Source organism: Taeniopygia guttata, chromosome 8 (genome assembly GCF_048771995.1).
Source record: "Taeniopygia guttata chromosome 8, bTaeGut7.mat, whole genome shotgun sequence".
Taxonomy (NCBI): Eukaryota; Metazoa; Chordata; class Aves; order Passeriformes; family Estrildidae; genus Taeniopygia; species Taeniopygia guttata.
Genome location: NC_133033.1, coordinates 9,130,770 through 9,151,843, shown reverse-complemented (window position 1 = coordinate 9,151,843; position 21,074 = coordinate 9,130,770). Strand labels below are relative to the sequence as shown.

Sequence of the window (21,074 nt, the reverse complement as noted above, 5' to 3'; positions counted from 1 at the left end):
CCCCCGGCCGCGAGCCCGCCGCTCTCGCGATAGCGGCCGGGGGGGCGGCGCCGCGGCGGCCGCGCTCGCTGACAGGCGGCGGGAGCGGGAGCGCGCGGCATGTCCGCGCCCGCGCGCCCCGCGCGCAGGTGCCCGCGGCCGCCCCGCCGCCCCGGCGCTCCCTGAGCGCCGCCCGCCATGGGGCCCCGGCCGTGCCGCCGCTGAGGAGGAGGAGGAGAAGCCGCCGCGATGAGGAAGGGCCGCTCTCGGGGGGACAAAGCGGCGCCGCCGCCGCCGGCGCGGAGGGAGCCCGGGCGGGCGGTGTCCGGCAGCGCGGCGGAGCGCAGAGCCGCCCTGCTGGGGGGCGGCGGCAGGAAGGAGCCGGAGGACGCCCGGGCCGCGGGGGCGCCGGAGCGGGTAAAGGCGGGGCGCGGGGTGCGGGTCGCCGTTGTTATGGAGACGCGCCCCGCGTGGCGGGGCCGGGACCGCGGCGCTCGGCCGGGGAGAGCAGCCGGGGCGCGGGGCGGGAGCCGCCCGGTGCAGCATCCTCGCACGCTCCGTGCGCTCCCGCAGGTAGATGCCGCCAGAAGAGCGGAGGGTGGGAGCGGTGGCGTGTCCGTGTCGGTGCTGGCGGCGTGGCGTGAGTGTGTGAGTGAGTGAGTGAGTGAGTGCTGCGGGAGCCGCGGTGCCGGGAGTCTAACCGCGTGCCGCGGCAGGCGGGGGAGGATGCAGCGAAATCGGGTGTGTGCCGTGTGCTGGCTGGTGTTACTAATCGCACAGTACATCTTTCTGGTAACCCTCTGTAGGTCACTCCTAATCGCCATGATAATTATGATGCATTTCCCAGCATTTTAGGTCTTAATTCCAGAAGTGGTTTGTTTAGGGAACACACCGTACCTTTGCAGAGATTTGAAAATGCACAGGCTTGTTACATGTGAGAGTGCGTAAGTTCAGTGTGTCCACTTTTATGTCTTTCATATTCACAAAAATAGGATCTATTGATTGGTGCTTTGGATTACAAGGACGAGAGAACAGAGAGATGCTAAACCAAAGTTTAGGATTATTAACACTTTGGTTTTGTAGTCCTGGTTTTACAAGACGTAAAAATGGGAGGTGACACTTCGCAGTGGAAAAATGTAGGTGACAACTAATGCTATTTTTTTGTTTGTTTGAAGAGAAGGAGGAGGTATCACAAGTATGAAGATTCCTGGGATGCAGTAATTCATTGTCCTGTTTTGCCATTTTTTGGAGCAAAGAGAAAGCCTAGGTTCTTTGTCAAAAAGGTGTTTTAAGTTTATGTCATTGTTGCAGATGCACAGGTTAATGCTGTTTTAAAAATAATTTCTTAGGTTTTTTCCCTAGAAAAGCTGCATTACATTGCCTTCAATTATAGGAGCCTTGGATTTTGGCTTTGACTAGAGGATATCTGTTGAATACAGATTTGTCAGACTGGGCCCTGGAAGAGGGGACCCCTATTATTTTATTCTCTAGTGCTGTTAGGCCAGGTGGTTAAGAGGGGCTGCTGCTTTTGGTGCTTATTCTTTCCTGAAAAAGCTAAGGAATGTTACAATCTTTATTCAGGGGAAAAATATCTAAAATCAGAAGAGGTCACCCAGTATTTTCCCAGCTGTCCATGAAATGGGCAAATTTGTAGAGCAACCAAATGCATCAGCAACGTGTTTGTTGTACTGTTTTGACGTATTGTTTTCGATATTGACATGGAAATTGAAGGAAATTATTTCCATTCTTGGTAGTGTGAATGAAACTTACAAATTGTGTACACAGAACATGCTATGTCTTGAATAATGTATTGAACACTTGGGCAGTTTCACAGAAGCAACCCCAATGCTGCAAACCAGGGAAGGCTGCAAATTCAGAAGTGTCGGTTTTTGAGAAGCACAAGGCTTTTTAATGGGAAATAGTGCCAATTTGTGTTTAACTTGGGCACTCTGACTAGGACCTGAAGTGACTTGTAAGAACAGATTTTTGTGTGCTGGGAGATATTTGGTGTGATGGAGGAGGAGTTTTTCAGCTAAAGTTAAGAAAGCTTCTACTCAACTGTGTGTGAGATACTCCCCAAACTTCTAAGGAGAAGCTCTCATCCCCTCTCCCCTTTTGTCTTTCATTTAAGGTTTTTAAAGTGTGGTAAACAGCTGCAAATAAATGGGTGTGTTGGACTAATGTGACAATCAGCAGTTCTGTCTTTAAATACCAATAATTCAGCATTTATTTAAATGTCTTGGTAGTGTGCATGTGGTAAAGAAGGCCTTCTGAGATGCAAAAGACAGTGAAATACTCCATTTTCACTGATCCAGATTGTAGCTTGACAAACATTTCCTTTGGGGCCTTTCTGATTTAAGTAGCCCAGTTGTTCCCAAGTCTGTAACGTGCTCTTAGTGCCAGTGCAACAGTGTGCACAGCTGCAGCGAACCATTCTGGATTAAATTCACATCTCTTTGTTTGCCATACATTTGCACAAGTTTGTGGCTGGGAGAGGCTGAGCTACTCCAGTGTTGAAAGAAGTCCTTATCAAACTGTGACTGCAGCAGTTAATCACTGTACTGACCTTAAGGCCTTTGAAAATCTGAAATCCTTTGCTCTGCTTGTAGTTCCGACATGCACACGATTAATGTTTGCGCTTTCTCGTGCGTTATGCAAGAATTAAGAATGACTGTACTTGGGCACATTAGAGATCCCTCTCGCCCAGTATCCTGCCTCTCCCAGCTGCCGAGAACAGATGCTTGGAGAAGAGTACAGTGTATATTGAGGAAATGCCTCTCCCAGCCTCCAGTAATTTGTGGCTCATAGGTTTCCTGAACCAGAGGTGATATTTGTTTTTACAGCCCCCAGTGGGTTTTTTCTTCTATGAATTTGTCCAATTAGTGTTTGAAGCCATGTATGCTTGTAGCATCCACAACATCCTGTGGCTGAGTTGTAGGGCTTAAACACATTTTGTGTGGAAAAAACACTTATTTTTGTTTGCTTTTAAACTTTCTGCCTGCTTGGTTTCATGCCTTGCTTGTTCCTTCTTGTATTGGAAGAAGGTGAAAAGGAGAATCCATGTAATTCTGTGTCTTATGGGTTGATGACTTTTTCTTTTATTTACCGTCCCTTGCTTGTGACTTTTCCATAGGCATTTCAGAAAGAAGTTACTCTACCCCTTTCATTGTCCTTGCTGTCTTCTTTGCACCTTTTGCAGGTGTGTTCTTGATTTGAGACAGTGATGCAGGAATCCAAGTTACAATAACCAGGACCAGCTACAGTATTTCAGCATATGCCACCCAGTAAACTTACATGGCATATTAAGTTTCATTCTCTAATCTTCTGCGTGCTTTTTCTAGACAATTTTTAAGCATTGAGTTGGTTCTTCTGTGGAACTATGATAACTTCAGTCACTCTTTTAAGTGATAATAACGTGTTCAGAATTTGTCATTGTGTACATATTTTTTTAATACTATGCATCATTTTACATTTACCTGCTATTTTACAGCCCACTTAAACTGTATAATTAAAGTCTTCTTCAGATCTTTGGACATTGCTTTTGCAATCTTCAATAACTTTAAGCATTGTCAGCAAACTCTGTCACGTAAGTGTCAAACTTCTTTGCTAGATTTTGCTTTAAAATATGGAAGGTGTTGATCCCAGAAGAGATCCTTGTGAGACTCCACTGGTGATCCTTCTTTTTTGGGAAAAAGACCAATTGCTCCAACTTACTTCCTGTTCATCAGTCATAAATTCATGACTGAATTGTCCTTCTTACTCTGTGACATTTTAGTTTCATTGAGTGAGGGCATCTTTGTCAAACACAGCCCACTTGGATTTCCGTAAAGGATCAGCTTAATCTTTGTATGATTGCTCACTGCATTGAAGGAGAAAAATGGGAAGTTGAGGTGAAAGTGATGGTTGTTTATGAATGACAGTCCCCCTCATGCAGAGGCACATTTCAAGCACTAAGCTGTTTCCATATCATGCTGACATAATTCGTTTTAGTGATATTTATAGTGAAAGATTTGACATGGATCATAGCCAATATTTGTCAGATTTGCTTTTATTAGCGTTTTTTTCTTCAGGTAGAAATCCTCATAGAAAGGATTCTTCTCTTTCTAGAAGAGGTTTGTGATGGAATTATACAAGACCGTGGTTGGTCTGCAGGGGGTAGGTAGCAAACAGCAACTTGCTGTATCCTCTGGTATCAAGTGATGACTCAGGCTTTGCAAGAGGTGGATCTTCATGCTCAAGGTAATATGTGTATTTTTTATTTTTTTTTTCCCAAGGGATGTAATAGATGCAAAGGAGGCGATTAAGACTGAACATTATTTAATAGGTAGGCTGGATCCACCTGAGGAAAACACCTGAAATCAGCTAAAGTCTAGGAGAACACTGGAATGGGGCAAATGCATGATGCTTGCTTTTACTTGTCTGTATGGCATGTCTTTGTTATTTTTTTCCACGAGGAGTGGGAGCTAATGTGTCCCTCACAAATCTAAATGTTCTCTTCCTCTAAAAGCAGAGGGATGACAAAACAGATGTGAAGAAAACTGAAGTATTGTGGGATGGAGGTTGAGAGTCAGAGAGAAAAAAACAGAGAATACCGAGCACTGAGCATCATTGAATGACATTTTTTGCTCTAAAGGCATGCAGGGAACTAGGGAGTGCTACCCAGGGATGCTTGCTTGGAGATGTGACTGAGCAGAAACAGACCCCATCACTTCTGACAAGCTTCCCACTCTTGCTGTGGGTAACCAGGGAAGGATTTGAGTAGATTCCATGATTTTGTGCCTTTGTTAGTTAATAAGAGATGAATGGGAAAATAGTAGCAGAATCTCAACAAGCAGTCTAAGGCTCTGGTGAGGAACTGCCAGTTGAAGAGGTAGGATTTTAGGGTCGATGGTCCATTTGTTGTGTATAAAGTTTAACTCAGTTGCTGCTCATGAAGACCTGGACTGAAATGTTGCTAAACCTGAACGGTTCCCTGCTGTGTCTGTTTGTTGTATAGAAAACGTTTGGAGGATGCCAGCAGGAAAAGTGCAAACATAGTACAGGGAAAGGCCAAACACCTCCTTAGTCCAGCTTAGTTTTGTGTTGGAGAGCCCTTTCTGTAAGGCAGTCAGTGCAGTGGGCTGCCTCCAGCTATAAATTTTGACCTGCCTGGAGAAGGGAGATCCTGTGTGTTCCTCAGACAGTACGTTTAGTAATTTCTGCTTGGACACAAAGTATGTACTGAGCTTTGAGCAAGCTAACTGACTTACAATCAGTTCATTGAACAATGACAGTCTCTTGGAATTGTAATGCTACAAACTTTCTGAGAGTGACAAAAATATTCCTTTCTTTCCATCTGTCTTTGAAACTTTTTAGATCTTTCTGTCCCAAAGCCAAAATGGAACACTGAGGTTATCCAGTGTGATTTCCCCACATGTGCAGTCCGTGAAGCTTTCCTGAAAGATAAATTAAAACATCTCTCTTAGAAATTGATCTTATCTTAGCATTAGATCATGGTGTGTTTGTCACCTCTTCTGAAAGCTCTGCCAATGTTTAATTATTCCTGCAGTTAGAAAATTAAACGACATCTTACTTCAACGCTTGTTTTGTCTAATGGCCAACTTTCAGCTGTGGAATATGCTTGTGCTAGCACAGGCAGTAAAAATTCCCTACTATCTGATCTCTTTTCCATGTAGAAGTGTTTGAAATGTAAAATTGAGCTCTGGTTGGAACAGAAGACACTGAGTTCTTTTGCTTCTAGAACTCTGTGCTTTTCCCTCTTGATTGTTCTTGAAGTGTTTGCCAAACTCAGGTAATGTTCTGGCAGCAGCCTGAGATAGTGTGATCGCAGACAGGCTTCCCCCTTCACTACTTTTGGGTACTTGTCTTTTTGCAATTTTGGGGATTGCATTACCACAGTTGGGTGTGTCATATGAGAGAGGGTTTTGTAACATTATGCATGTGTGGATATTTCTCCTCCATCTATGAGTAAAATCATGCAAATTGGTCCAAGACTACTTATAAACGATAGGTTAGAAGGCTTATTACTCTTTTCATGTTGTCATTATATTTGGATTCTTTTTTTTTTCTTGGAAGGAATAGCAAAGGATCTTTTCCACTGGCTTCTCACCCTGTTCTTTTTTGGAAAGCAGTCAGTGACCAGCAGGGAGAAACTGGCCAAACCCCAGAGTGCTACTCAGATTTATTTTGTCTCCACAACTGCAGAGGAGCTGTTACCATGCTTTCCTTGCTGCGTGGCAAGCCTGGAAACAGAAGAGATCTTTCTTTTTTCCTAATTAGAACTTTTGTACTTCAAATATACTAAGTGTTTTCTTTTCTTTTCCCTCTAGGTGACATCAGTGCTATTAAAGGCAGTACCCCTGTTGTGATGAGCTCTGTATGTAGACTGCAGAACAGTTTGGTGTTCTTTGGTTATTTCTACCATGACTCTTCCCTTTTGACTGGCAAGTGAAGAATAAAGTTTTTGGAGTTCATTTGGCACTTTGTTTCTCAGTTTTCTCTACAGCTCTGACTCTCAGGTTGTTGATCACAGCTCTGTTGCAGCTCCCCCAGTCATGGACCCTGTGGGTAACAGCTCACAACACTCAAAGCTGTTCTTTATAGCTTCATGTCAAAACCTACAGGCTGGGATGAAACTAAATCTGAAGAAGATGAAGGTTTATTTTCAAAATTCAAGCACATAAGCTGAATCAAATGGACTTATTGCTAACAATGCAGATTGCATTTGCAATCAAGTGTAGTTTTTACTATTCACATTACATATTCTATAAAAGCAAGTATAGCTTAATCATAGCCAAATATGTTCTGTAAACATCATTGCCTCTTTTTACTTAAGGAGGGATGGAGTGCTGCTGACCTCTAGAAGATCAAGAACCATCTGTTTATATTAATGCTTACTGCTACCTTCTCTGTGACGTTGTTGTTTAGGGTTGATTTTAGGTTAGTTCTGGCTTGTGTCTCTTTGGTCAAGGGAGCTAAAGAAAGTTCCTAAGGAGGACATAGGTAAAGACTCCTGAGTTACAAGTTGTGATTGGAACTCAGTTACTGTTTGCAGACCTCAAACTTCCTTTTTTCATCTTCCTTTGTTGCTGTCTCTTTTTTATGGTAGGAAGAAAGCAAAAAAAAAAAAAAAAGTGCTGTTTTCCAATAAAAAGCACAATTCTAGCCTGTGGAGCTTCTAATATGGTTAGAAGTCCAGAGTGCATGGTTAGCTGTTAGGCATTCTTACTTATCCTCAGACTTTATTTTCTGAAGTTAATTCCCTTTTATATGGAGAAATAAAGGCAGTGAAGCAGCCAGGGTGTAGCTGCGGAGGAATCAGTTGTTCTCTTGTGACACGCGTGGTTCTATCTTTGTTTTCTTCTCTGTCCTTTTTCTGAGGAAGCAGGAGAAGAAACCAGGAAGAACAAACCTGGCAGTGCCCCATAGGTGTGTCTCACTGCCTGCCATAAGCTGATTCTTGTTGATGCCAGAGCTGCTTCTGCCTGACTTCTTCATTAGCCATAGTTTTGCCTTTCTGTGTCCTCATCAAACAGAGATGGCAGCTCCTGGCGAGCTCTTCATCTGAGTTCACTTGTGTGTTCATACTAATATTTAAAAATGTGGGGTGCTGAAAAAGTGACTGAGGGAAAGAGTCCTCTAAAAGCAGGCAGAGGGGAATAGAATCAACGGATCAATTCTGTAATGTGCTTATTGGATAATAACAGTATTGAGCCAAAAGATAAATCCAGTTGCAGACAAAAGGGATGTGGAATTAAGTGACCAATTCTGCAGTGGGCTTGTTGGGTAAGAGCAGAGTGGCACCAGAGGGCTGATGGCACTTCTCTGGCCTGAGAAAATGGAATCATCACTTCTCTCAAAGATGAGTATTAATGGACAAATTTCTGTTGTGTAAATCAATAACTAGGTAGGCATTGCATCAGCAGCTTAGATGATTCAGCTCGCCCATGTGGGATTTCGATTTCCTGTCACAAGTGAAGAGTAAGAGCAAATATTGTATTAGCCACATTAATTTCATATCTTGAATATTAGAATAGCTAAGCAGGCAGTGGGAAGATGCAGTACACTGCATTTCTTGTCCAAAAGCAGAATAGAAGTGAAGAAGCCAAGAGAATTCTTCTGTCAGAAGTGCCTGGGTTTGGTGTGGCACAGCTTTTCTTTAGAAAAATTATTAGCCTTAAGGGGAAAGCTGCTGCTACTTACTGTTTGTTACAGAGCACTTGAGGATAACAGTGGGGTGCTGTCCAAGGCTAGGATTAGGCAGCTGCAAAGCACTCAAAGATTTTGGATATATTCCTGAATGGAGGCTTTGGGAAACCAAGTAATATATCCAAGTATTACTGTGTTGGAGGAATTGGTATGTGTGACTTTACACCTAGCAGTTGACTTCTTGAGCAAGCTCACCTGCCTTCTTGCAGCACAGTGTAAATGTTGTCCTGCCTGTCAAGGTAGTTCTTAAGAGTCTTTAGAAGGGGCAATTCTTTATTTTTCTCTGATATTTTTTGTTGCCCATGCTGCCTGTCATAAGCCAACATAGCTTTTGTGCTATAAGAAAGGCAGTGGATTTTTGTAGATATGATGATAGACATTTACTTAGTTTTATTTAATTCCTATTCATGGAAGCTGAGTAGCTGAAGCTAATGAAGCAGTGAAGACCACCTAGCTGGTGAACTATTTGAGACTGAACCGAAATGCTTTATCCCTCAGCAAGACTTTGTTCCTCAGGAACCACAATAGATAAATGGGCAAATCATATAGAGTCTCAGTGATTTTATTTCCACATCAAATAATGATGTGCTGTGGTTAGTGTATTTTTGTAGTGAAATAGTACTGTTTGAAGCCTGGTAAAAATGCTGCTCTTTGAAGGAAGAAACATGGACATTGAAAAAACTACCTTTGAAACCAGATTTAGAACTTTTTAATTTGCTCTTCCTCTAAGCTGTGTCTTTTGAGTTTTTTATTTAACTTACAGTTATGTCCCACAAATCCTAAATCTAGTAATCTGTCAGAAGTTATTTTCAAATGTTCTGTTAGAAATACATGTTACAGTGCAGTGAGGGAAGAGGGTTCAAGACTGATGGCCTAGACTTGCAATAATTTGGAAGTGTAGCTTCTAATTTTTTTGCTATTTGAAATTGCTCTAGTGTTAATTAAATTATGTGTGCATTTAGACCCAGACTTGAGACGTTTTGTTATGCTTTGTTAATCCAAACAAACAGAAACTAAGTGGAAAAGGTACATCCACCAAGGAGTGAGGGGGTAGAGTCTGTGGGATTAAAACTTGAGAAAACATTTCAGGAAGCTTGAAGACTTCTATGAAATGCAATACTTGTCAGATTGATTAATTGATGCTCAAGTCTGTCTTCCTCTATCCTTTGGAAATACAGCTGTCATGCTTTGAGCTCAATAATGATTTAAAAAACCTAATTTTCACATACATTATTTTTCTTATATGCCTTTCTGTTACTATGTGTGATGGGAAGTTGGTGCTGCTGCCTCTGTAGGTTGATTTCATCCCACTCAGGATGCAATCAGAAGGACTGCACAAACGCCTGAGTTAGACTCTGCAAATGGTTTAAGCCTAGTTCCATGTTTCCAGGAAGGCTGTCTCCCTGTGCAGAGTTCTTTTGGTGGAGCCTCTTGGGATAGAACAAGGCGTGATGGTTTTAAACTGAAGGAGGGTTGATTTAGATTAGATATAAGAAGAATTTTTTGCAAAGAGTGTGGTGATAACACTGGAGTAGGTTGCTGAGAGAGGTGGTGGGTGCCCCATGTCTGCAGGGGTTCAAGGGCAGGTTGGAGGGGACTTTAAACAGCCTGGTATAGTGAAAGGTATCCTTGCCCATGGCAGTGGGGTTGGAATTAAAGATCTCTTCTAACCAAAGCCAGTACATGATTCTATGATTTCCAGATATCCCAGGTGCTAAACTGGAGATTTGCTTCTCTCTGCATTGAAGGGCATACAGCTCAGAATCATCAAACTGTGTTTCTCTGCATTCTTAAAATACCATTTGTCATTATGAAATGATTACACAAATGATAAAACTACATTTGTCTTCTTTGCAGCTTTCAGAGAATGCAACTTCACTAATGCAAGCAAAGTGTTAAACTCTAGGAAAGCCAAAACTGGACAAGAGTGTGTAATGTCAGCGTGGGGTGCTACTTGGAAAAAATGCACTGATAGTGAAATGATTTCATGTCTAGCAATGTTTCTTTGATGTTTGTTCTGTTTGTCTGGTAGCTGTGTCCTCTGTTCACTGAGGACTAGCAGCAGCTCTCATGACTGTATCATAATCCAGTTTAATTGTAAAGGAGCTTTTATAATGCCCCAGAGCAAGGAAATACCATCTCACAAATGGAATGCCTAGTAATTGAAACAAGTTTATTAGTTGCTAAAATCACAACATTCAATATTTAGTGTATTTACAAGCATTTTATTATCATAAAAATAGCGTCTTAAAATGGAGCCTTAGTAAAGACTTTTAGAAGGAAATGAGAGAATCAAGTCAGAACTGATGTCAAGTGTTCTGGACAGCACCAGAAGATCAGAGAACAAATGAATAAATTATAATCACTGTTTTAGAGGAAAGCTTGTAAATGAGTTTTATCGTTACTGCAGTGACTGAAGACATTTAGATATTTAAATATCCAGGCATAGATGAATGCATTGACATAATAGTAGCAACTATGTCTTTATTAATTGACTTAAATTGCACCTGTGCAGTACGAAGGTGGCAAAAATATGACCCTGAAAGCTAAATTATTCATTGATTTAATTATTTGTATATTCTTTGACATTTACATTAATCTCTGTTTTTAGGACAGAAGAGAAACTGTTTCCAGGGTTGTTTTGCCAGTTTAGCAGACACTTTAGAAGTGTCTGCTGACTCCAGTCTTTGTTTGAGCTCAAGGCATGGTGCTGTTCATAAACCTAACACTGGGCATTGTTTCTGTTCTCAGGCAGAAGGGAAGAAATAAGTCCTGTCCTTGAAAAAAAATTTGGCTTTTGTTCCTTTGTGATGGAACTGTATTACCCTGCTTGGTGAGGAGAAGCTTTTGTGCAGATTATAGAGTCTCCATTTCGTTGTGCAGACATTGATAAGAATTGTGAATTAGCTTCTCTTTGCCATTTAATGAGATTTCTGTTAAGAGAAGCTGAGAACTAAGCACTTACTGTGTGTTCAAGGGTTGACTTAGTTTTGTTTATGTCTAAAGTCACTGGTAATTTTATTTACAGTTTTATAATAAATTGATAATTTTTTTCCTGTTCTGTGCATGCAGATCTGCTGGTGAACCTCAGGGAAAATTTGTTCTCAGGAAAAACCTCACACAAGTGCTTCTTATTTTTGGCTCTGAATCGATCTGCTTATCTCATTTGTGGTAGGAAGTGAGAAGGTTGCAGATGTTTCATGGAAACAAAAATACTGATGCCAAAGAATTGGAACTTCACCAAAAATATTTTTTTTTTCATGCTCCAAATAGAGATCCTCCTCAGTGATGAAAACACCAAATTAAATTGTATGTTGGTCTCTCTTTGTCATATATATGAACAAGTAGTGTTTTAACTGTTAGCAGTCTATTGGTTTTTGTTGTATTTTATTTTGCCACTAATCTCTTAAATACAGATGGTTCCACTGCTACTATTCAGGTCATATCTGTGATCTATAAAAGAATCCTGGGCAAAAAAATTAGTGTTGCTAAAGTGGATTCCTGTTGTGTTTTCTGGTTTCATACTTTGCTTTGTGCAATATTTGTTATTCAAGTGAGCTTTAAGAATTATGATCAAGTCTTAAAATTGTATTACCCATTGTAAGTAGCCATTCAATGTCTAATTAGAAAACCCCCTTGAGCTCACCTGAGTGATTCTCCACCAAAGTTCAATTTATGAGTTGTTTTTATATTTTCTTTGTAAGCAGCTTCATTTGAAATAAGCTTTGGAATAGCAGTTGGGCATGGGTTTCTTTCCTCTGGCCTCCTTAGTCTTGGGACAGTTTTTAAAGGGCAATATCTCATACTGGACCAATAAATACTTTTATAAGAGCTTGTACTTCAAACTTAATGAACTTTAACATTTTTCTTGGGAAATTGCTTTTTGCAAAACAAGATTCAAACTCTGTATTATTAGTAAATAATTAATTTTTATACAGCAGACACATTTTAAGACACCGTTATTGTTCACTTGTCAAACTTTGTATTTTCAGCTAGTATTTTAATTTAAGATATTTTATTTGTGCCTTAGACATAGAAAAGTCTATATCGCCTTTGGTCAAGAATCAAATATGAATACAGATAACATCTGTTAGGTTTTCCAACTCAACCTGGAAGTTCCAGTCTGAAATTTATAAAATCAAATGAAACATTCTTCCTGGTTCTATTGCTATGAAGCAATTGTTTGTTTGCGTAAATTGAATGAACGTAAAACTTACCACTAGGTTTTGTTAATCTCTGTTTATAAAAAAAACAGGGAGTTTACATTCCAAATAAAAATTAATTAGATTGTAACATTTTAATGGGCTTTAAACAGAGTTTACACAGTTATAGGTAGGTATTTTATGTTGGTTTGTTCTTTCCCTGTGAATGAGACAGTGAGACAATGTCATGTGCACAAAAATCAATGTAGTTAGAGATCTGAAATCTCCAAAGTGAGCATCAGTGTTGCAGGGAATGAAGGTGCCCTGCAGAATCCTCTGGTAAGTCTCCTTTTTGTAGCCAATAAGAAATCATAGGTTTCTTTGCCTGCACTGAGGAAAGTGCAGCTGTTCCTGCTGCTGGCCTGGTTCCACAAGCAGTTCCCATTCTAGTCTGACTCACAGCCTATTCTGCTAAGAGGGGTTAAGTTCAGTGTTTTCTGTGTAATAAATATCTGAATAAATCTGTGGGGAACTGACAAACAAGAAAAGTTTGGTTTGCTAATACTGTGGATTAGGGTCTTCAGCAAATCTAAACATGCATGTCTATTTAACCATGTAAAGCCTAATAGACAAGAATAGAGAAGACAAATGAGATAAATTTGATAACACACAGGATGCTCAAGAGAACTTGCAGTAATCCTAGTCAGTGATGTTGGAACTCATCAGATGCTTGACACATCTTTTGAGTCTATTGAAAGAAAATCTTCAGAGAGAAGGTGTTTTGATGTCTTATAAAATCAAATTTTATTACAAATCCCTTTTTTGCGGGGTCATATTTCTTTTAATCCTTACAGCGTATGAGTAAGGATGATGAATGATAGAGTTGTTTTGTTTTATCTGGCCAGGAGTTAATTTCCCTGCTCAACACAACCTTTTAATGTTTGCAATACTCATGCTAGAAGAGCAATGATAAAGGAATGATGTGGCCTTTAATGCTCAGTGTCTTTGTTCAGACTGGTTTTGTTGTCAGTGCAGCTACTGAGCGTGGTGTGGGGTTTGGAGTCTTGATAGATTGATAGTGGTTTCTTTGAGCCTCTGTGAAGTCTGACACAGACTTTAGAGGCTCTGTTTCTTTTTATTCCCTTGATGAAATTCATTTGGCTTCAGGCATTTACAAGCTGAATTCAAGAATTACTCTTTCCTTTTGGATGTTGGGGAGATCTTGAAGTAGGGTTGAATACTTTGTTTAAGCCATTTGTGTTTTCGTGTAAGGACCAAACATTCAAGCTGATATAATTTAATCATCAATTACCTTGTCTTCTAGGCTGTGGTTCCATTAGGAATAAAACAATTCTGCATCTCAGTGGGCCTCAGAAAGGGGCTAATAATGTACACAGTTATAAATATTTACCTTTTCTTTTTAACAAGCTTTTTCATGTGATCCTGCAGCTGGGACACTTCACAACAAAGTTAACAGCACTTCCCCGATGAAACATTAAATCTTTGTTTAATTTGTTCTAGTCAAACATGCCATGTAACTCCTGAAGAGTTAACAAGAAAAGAAATCTCATTGAAAAAGATAAGGAGGGTGTATCTGATAGTATGGGCTTTTGATACTGGGTCTTTTAGGGAATGTTCCTTTTTTTCCTTGTTTGGTTTTAACACTGGGATTTTTTTTAACACGAAGTTTTGAGTTTGTAACTTTTCTGTCATCTGTGGTATAGCTGCAAAGAGTTTGCAGAAGAAGCTGCAGGTATTCAGAATGGTGAATGTGTGCATGACGTGTTAAAAACATCACTGTGGCAAATAACACTTGGCTTTGCAGTCATTTTGAGAACTTAATATTGACACTAAGTTCAGTTTATATATTTACTGTTGTAGGAATGTTAGAATTTATTGCAAAGTTCTTCAAATAAATCTACTACAGAGAAAAATAGTGTAGAACTCTCTTCTGTCTTTAAATACTGACACTTTTATATAATGCAATACATTCTGTAAAGCTTTTCTCTGTTGTTGATGTTGTAAACCAATATGTTATAGCCCCTAAGAGGGTATGTTGATTTACTGTAATTTTCCTTGATTCTGCTGTCTCTGACATTTTTCAGGGTGCTGCTGGCAAGTACATGAGTTAAGCAGATACAGTTAAAAAGAGACTTAGTTGCAAATTCTTATTTAGCCTACAATTTTGGTCACATGTGGGCTCACCCCAGCTTCCTGGTAAACTGCTGGCCCTCTCCTCTCAGTGTGTAATGCCCAGACTAGAAAGTTAAGGCAAATTTCAGTGCTAAATACTAGAGCATAAATACTATTATTCATTGCACTAATTGCTACTTATATAGATAGATAGTTGGTCTGTGATCTGTTATCTAGGCCTTTAATTTTCAGTGTATTTAGAGTATATTAGAGCAGGCCTAATGACAGGATCAGATTTATCTTTCATTAAGGGTATGCACACAGATTATATAAAATGATGAGGAAAAGCTGAGAAGAAAAAGAATGCTGCTCAGATATGCACACAGCCCTGACACAATAAGCTTTTATCTTTTAAAGGACAAACAGTACTGCGTTAAAAAATAGAAAATGCAGCTTTCAGTGTTGACTATTTTTGGTCCTTTCAAAAAATTCAGAAAGTATCAAGTTACCCTCAACTTACTTTGCTCATCGTTTATATTCCTTACAAGATGGGCTAATAACAGTGAATTCTTGGCCAGTTTATTGTAGCTAAATTTTCATTCTTCCTTCCAACAGTTTGCTAGGATTCACTTCCAGATGACCTAAGGTTCTTAGACTCATAAAAAAGGTTTCTCATTTTTCTTACTAATGGATTTCCTGTTCATAGAAGACTTTTGTGTAGATTCTCCACACCCTGGCTAACAGTTTCACCTATTTTGACCTGCAGCCTTGAATATTTGTCAGTCAGAATTGAGTGCTTTTGCTTGTTGTAGAGATTGTGAGGCAGTTTGTGTTTGATTTAATTATAACACAGTTACATGCAAGGAAGTGTCCTTTGTATGATCTGTTACTTCTTAAATGAGAAGTTTTATCCCAGCATTGGTTTGATGCTGATATATCAGTCTCGCTGACTGTGTGATGCTTCACCTGGCAGTTGAATTAAACACAAATCCACACTTGCAGTATTCACCTGCCTTTTGGAGAATAAAGCCCTGTGCTGCTCTCTTGCAGCACCATTAAATGAACAGTGGTTAAACAAAAGAGCTTCTGACAATCCTTGCGGTGGTTTACGTGCTCGTTTTGTTTCCTGCTTTAATTGCTTGGAACTCTTTCTGTGCAATGAGGGCTGAGAAGGATCCTTGTAGCTGTATTCTGAAATTACCAGATCAGGATTTTAACAGGGGATATAGTGATCAGGAAAATAAGAGAAGCATGTTTGGCTTCTTGTCTTTCTGTCTGCATCCCCTGTGACAATCTGGTTCTCCCATCCAGCTGAGTGTGATAACCCCACTGTGAGATTTCAGGCAAGAGGAACAGACTTAGGTGTTATTCCAGTATCAGAACTCTTTTAGTGCTTTTTCTGTGAAAGTGTGGTAAGTGACTGAGCTGAGAAATTTAGAGCCTTTTGATAGTCAAGAAAGGCTTTGGCCATTCTTCTTAATATCCTGCTATTTCAAGTTATGTGAGCAAACTTTTGTGTACCTTTGTACAGAGTGATAGCAATAATCTTTGCCTAGCAAATCAAGATTATGTGATGCTTTTATCTTCAGCCCTAAGCTTTGCAGGAATCAGCTGGCTGTTGGAATCTGATTTTTAGTTTGTGGTCAAAGCCACAGGCTGAAAGTAAATTAAGTTCTTTATCACCTTTGAAAAGAAATGAATGGAGAGAGGTTTCCACTCCTTTTCACATGGTGTGAGCAACGTGTTACATGCTTACTAATGCTTTCATCTTTAGGGCTGTAACATTTCTTTCTTTTGAAAAGTGAAAGTGGAGTCCTTAAAATTATGGCAGTTTGTTCTATGCAATCTATTCTTCAACCACTTGCTCTGATAGATTAATTTAGTAGTTTGAAAGCATGTAAGCAAAATTTTGTTCTACCACTGCTAAGAGTTTCTTTATTCATCAATTTGGAATGTTGTGTAAGATTTTTGTGTTCTTTGTATGCATTGCTTTGGGGCAAGGACAGGGAAAGATCTCTTCCTCTAGTTTTTTCCTTCCTTGTTTGAGAGTGGTAATGTAATCTACTGCTATTTTCATGCAGCTCATCTGTGATCTGCAATATCAAAGCAGGGTTTTGATGGATGAATGAAATAAATTGCAGTCTTATGGAAGACAGCTCTATTGTTACCAAGCTAAAACTTTCCCTCTTCATTGTTTTGCTGACACAATATGGGCACAGCTCTTAGAAATGAAATTTTAAATTGGCTGTGTTGCACTTAGCATTTTTTAAAACATAATAGGACGTCTCAGAACAGTGCACTTTTAAAAAGAACTTTTAAAATATCTATTTGAAAAGTGACTTAACACTATATAAACCAGCAGAATGTGATTGGAGGCCCTTTCTTCCAGACATTTAACACTTATGTAGTCTTCTGAATATTGCCCAGTGTTTAATGTGCTTTAGCAAGAAAAGGATTCATGAAGAGGTTTTCTTATGTAATATGTACCAAGTCCGTAATTTCTAGAAGACAGCCTGGATTCTTCAGTGAGTGTGGAAAGCTGTTTTTACCTTTCTACTATTCCTTTCTTATCTCTAGTAGAAGTTTTGGTGGAAAGCTGAACCAGGGGACAGCTGTCACAGGGAATGGATTTTTGAAAAGTGGCTTATGCCACTGGGCTGACCTCAAAGGTGTGTGTAGGCAGGGTGCTGTAGCTGATCAGATACTGTGGTAGGAGTAGGTGTGCCCTTCAGCTGGGAGCTTTTGATTTAGATATTATCAGATCTACAAGACTTGTGTACTGTAGCTCAAGAAGACACATTAAGAATTTGTAATTATTTTTGCCAATGAAAAGAGGCTGTGCATGGAGGGATAAGGGGAAGGGTAGGAAAGTGTGCACATGCTTTGCCTGGTAAGCATTGTCTGTATCTTGTGGAGAAAGAGAGATGTAAAACACAGAAGTTGCTTGTAGCATGACTTAGAGTAGTTTTGTTTCTGACTTCAGTACCTTTCCTTGCCTGGTGTCCCAAGTGAAAGAATGTTCTTTTAGTTGCAGTTCACTGAGAACGATTGGTGAGAGGTGTGTGTGTGTTGAAGGGGAGGGCAGTATGCACCTGCAGGGGAAAAAACAAAACAACAAACCAAATGAAACCTCCAAAACACCAACAAACACCCCCAAAACTTTGAACAAGGAAGTCCCAGTTAGAACAATTCACTTTAAGTTAGTCTTTGACATTTTAACTGCTGCTGAAATGCACGGGGCCTTTCAACACATCAACACAGGACTAGTTTCAGGGAAGTAGCTGCATACTGAAGGATACTGGGAATATTTGGAATTGAAGCATAAGGGGTGTGAGAGGGTAGGCTGGATGAAGTTCTTAAGTAGTTTGTAAGCTGGAGTGCCTGTGTTCGTAGGGGTTTTTTGTTTTTTTTCTACATGTGCCAGATTTCAGACACTGTAGGCATAGGACAGGCCTTATTAAAAGTGTGTCTGTGCATGTTTCTGTACGTTGACTTACAATCATATACACAAATATAACCATGTTCTGCTATCCTGTATAGAAACAGCAGACTCCCTGCCCTTGGCCTCTGCAGCTTTCAGAGTCCCCTGTGCTGGGGGACTGCTAATGCTGCAATTTAATGTTAATCAGCTTACTCCCAACTACAGAGAGAAAGACAGGTAGATGCCGTTTCAGCTCTCCAAATGACAGAAAAGGAGAAGTGTACAGGCTGCTGCAAACAAAGGACTTTAGGATTTGTGGGGAAGGTCAGAGACAAATGAAAATATGATGCTCTTTGCTCCAAGATGTGCACAAGGAACCATAAGATTTAAACAGTTTTTCAGCTGAGCAGTTTTCTCTATTCCTGCTCTTGCACCAACACAGCTGTTTGCAGCAGTGTGAGCTGGGCAAGTGGGCTGACTGCTCTGGTACCCAGCTGTCTCTGGGGATCTTGTTTAGGCACTGTGGTGACTGAAAGTCTGACCAGAACCAGAGAAGAAATTGTACCCAGAGCAGCCTGGGAAAGGTGCACCACTGAGGCTGATGTGGAGCACAGCATTGCTGTCCCTCAAACAGTAATAAAGTTATTCAGTGTTATGAGGTGCCAAAAGATTTCATGATTAGAAGGAGATGGGGTCTAAGAAAGGTTGTGAATGAGTGACTCAGAGCTAAATGAGAATTCTGTTTCAAATCCCAAATAATTTTTTTAATAGATAAATCAATGTTATTAATCTTTTTCCCATCTCCTCCCTTCCCCTTGAGGATTTTAAAGTGTGTACTCCTGGTTTGGATTTGACAGTTTGAGGCATAACACTGTAGACTGAATGTATTTGAATTAATGACTTTAGAAATAGATTTTGATTTGAATCTGCAAATTTTAATTAAAAACCATAACTGGTAAACTAGTTTTTGATTTAAACAGAATTTAAAACTATGTTCAATAATGTGGTCATGTATCACGCAGTGAAAGTTTTATTCTGCCTCAGATGAGATTTTTATGAGGATCAGCATGGCTTGAAGTGCTGTATAGCTAATGAGATGCATTTGAAATAAAATGGAGGAGTCCATTAAAACAAGTGGAGTGTTTCACACTGCAGAGAAGGGAGAACTTGAACAGTTCATCTATATGGGCTATAATGGAAAGTGTCACATCTTCAAATCCATGTCTGATAGCAAAGCTTGTTGTTCTTCTTTGGGTGTGGAATGAGAGTTTGACACCTCCAGAGCAATGAAAAGCATGAGGAAAGCACTAACAAGTGGTTTTGCTTGACACTGCTCTGCCTATGTTATTTTGGCTGAAATTTTGCTGTATGCTGTGAAAGGAATTCACATGTGTGGGAGTGTTTCTGACAAATACATGTCTAATTTTGTTTGTAGTTATAACAAAGACATGACACAAAGGCTGATCGTTATCCTAGTTATTATTTAGTTATGCATATGGTCTTAGTAGAGCTGTAACTTATAATAGGAGTTTTGGGTTGCAATAGACATTGCAACAGTTTCTTTATAGTTATATTACTCATAGACTGAATGGAAGAAAGATTGAAGAACATTGGAGAAAGTACTTTGCTTTAGCAGGAAATAGCTTTAATCAAAGCAGAGTTTGTGTTTTTCAGTACCATTTTCTCCTAAATACTGTAAGAGAAAAGAACTGCTGTAGCATAATTATGTTTTTCTGACTATTATTAATGGAATTTCTTGCAGCAGTGGTGTTCAAGGACCAGAGTTGACAGGGACCTTGTGATGTGCTCTCTGTGCAGCTATGGGGCACCAAAGAGGGGGATTTGCAATGTTAAAAGTTGTTGTTTTGGTTCTTTTTTTTTTTTTTGGGTGGGGTATGTTTTTTTGTATTTTTTTTAAACAGTCTCCTTTATGCTTTGGAAATTGCATGTTTCAGACAGGGGGTACTTGGCTGGCATTAACAAAGCTTTGCATGTTTTTCTTCCTCCAGGAGATGATAACCGAGTCCACTCCACTGCGTTGCAGGAAACTCAGCAATCCTGACATCTTTTCATCTGCTGGGAAAACCAAGCTCCACCGGCAGCTAAGTCAAGATGACTGCAAGCTACGAAGAGGTAGCTTGGCAAGTTCTTTGTCAGGTATGCCATTTTGTAGAGTATGACACTTGGTTAGTATTAAAGATGCATAACAGTCATAATAAAAGATACTGGTAAGCCACTGGTAAGGTGACCTCTTGTTGGCAGGGCATACAAAATTTTATGTAAGAGAAAGATGCAAAAAGAAACATCAGTAGAAATTAGAGTGAAATTTTGTATATTGCCCAGAGTGAAAAGTTAGAAGCTAAGATTTAATATGCAAAGTTAAAAACTGGAGTTGTCGAACTTTAGGTGACACATTGGTGTATTCTTACCCCTTCTAACATCAGCATTGACTGTAAGCTTGCTCACTTGGGCTTTTGTTTCTTACTGGGAAACTGACTTTTTATATAATGTTTGAAGTACTGTTTAGGTTTTTTTGGCTTCAAAAGCATTGTAGTCAATTGTGATTCAAAGTAAAAATCTTGCTTACTAACTTGATTTTCTTTCAGTTTGTGTAAAATTTGCTTTTTCTTGTGAGCATGATATTCAGCCTTGTAATTGAATTTAGTTTATCAGCTGTAGAATCACTGGAGTGAGCATAGACAAGTTACTACCCAAAAATGGACCAAGTTCAGTAGTTTTCTTTTTTTTTCAAAGACTTTGCTAGTGGGCTAGGGTACGGTTTCACAACTGTTTAAACTGATATCAGAGTCTGTGGTGCTGGAATAGAGCACAGAGAACTGCATGATCAGTCTAGAATGAAAGAGCTGATATGCCTGAATGCCACTGTTATTCTGTAGGGTTAAGTTGCAGCCCATTTCCTCCCTAATTAGGCTGCTTGCCTATTTGCATGTTATTGCAAGAACTGGAAGAGTTGAAAATTCTCAGTGAGAGGGAAAGAGGAAGTAGGTGAAACCACCTTTTTTGATTTATATGATTGTGAAAATACATCCAGTCCTAGTCCCTCATCTTTTATCAGAGGAAGATAAATATTTTCATTTTGGAGGTGTTAGGTGTAATAGAATTAAATAAGCAGTAAAGTATGTATATTTTATTTTGGCCTGGCCTTTCCTTAGTGTTTTGTTTGTAGTAAG

The 21,074-nt window shown here is 39.8% G+C and overlaps 1 protein-coding gene across 6 annotated transcripts in view; it reads left to right on the top strand.

Moving 5' to 3' along the window:
• The first annotated feature begins 87 nt into the window (after nucleotides 1-87).
• The window catches only part of MAST2 (microtubule associated serine/threonine kinase 2), a 185,606-nt gene continuing 164,619 nt past the window's right edge, over nucleotides 88-21,074 (top strand). For 3 of the 6 annotated variants that reach the window (XM_072932624.1, XM_030278846.4, XM_030278844.4), the window contains exons 1-2: nucleotides 89-396; nucleotides 19,893-20,040. In XM_072932624.1, coding sequence (XP_072788725.1) covers nucleotides 229-396; nucleotides 19,893-20,040 — 316 coding nt within the window. In that variant the 5' untranslated portion in view covers nucleotides 89-228. Of the gene's footprint in view, nucleotides 397-19,874; nucleotides 20,041-21,074 lie in introns of those variants that run through there. The other 3 variants (XM_072932623.1, XM_072932625.1, XM_041717915.2) reach the window with 2 other exon arrangements.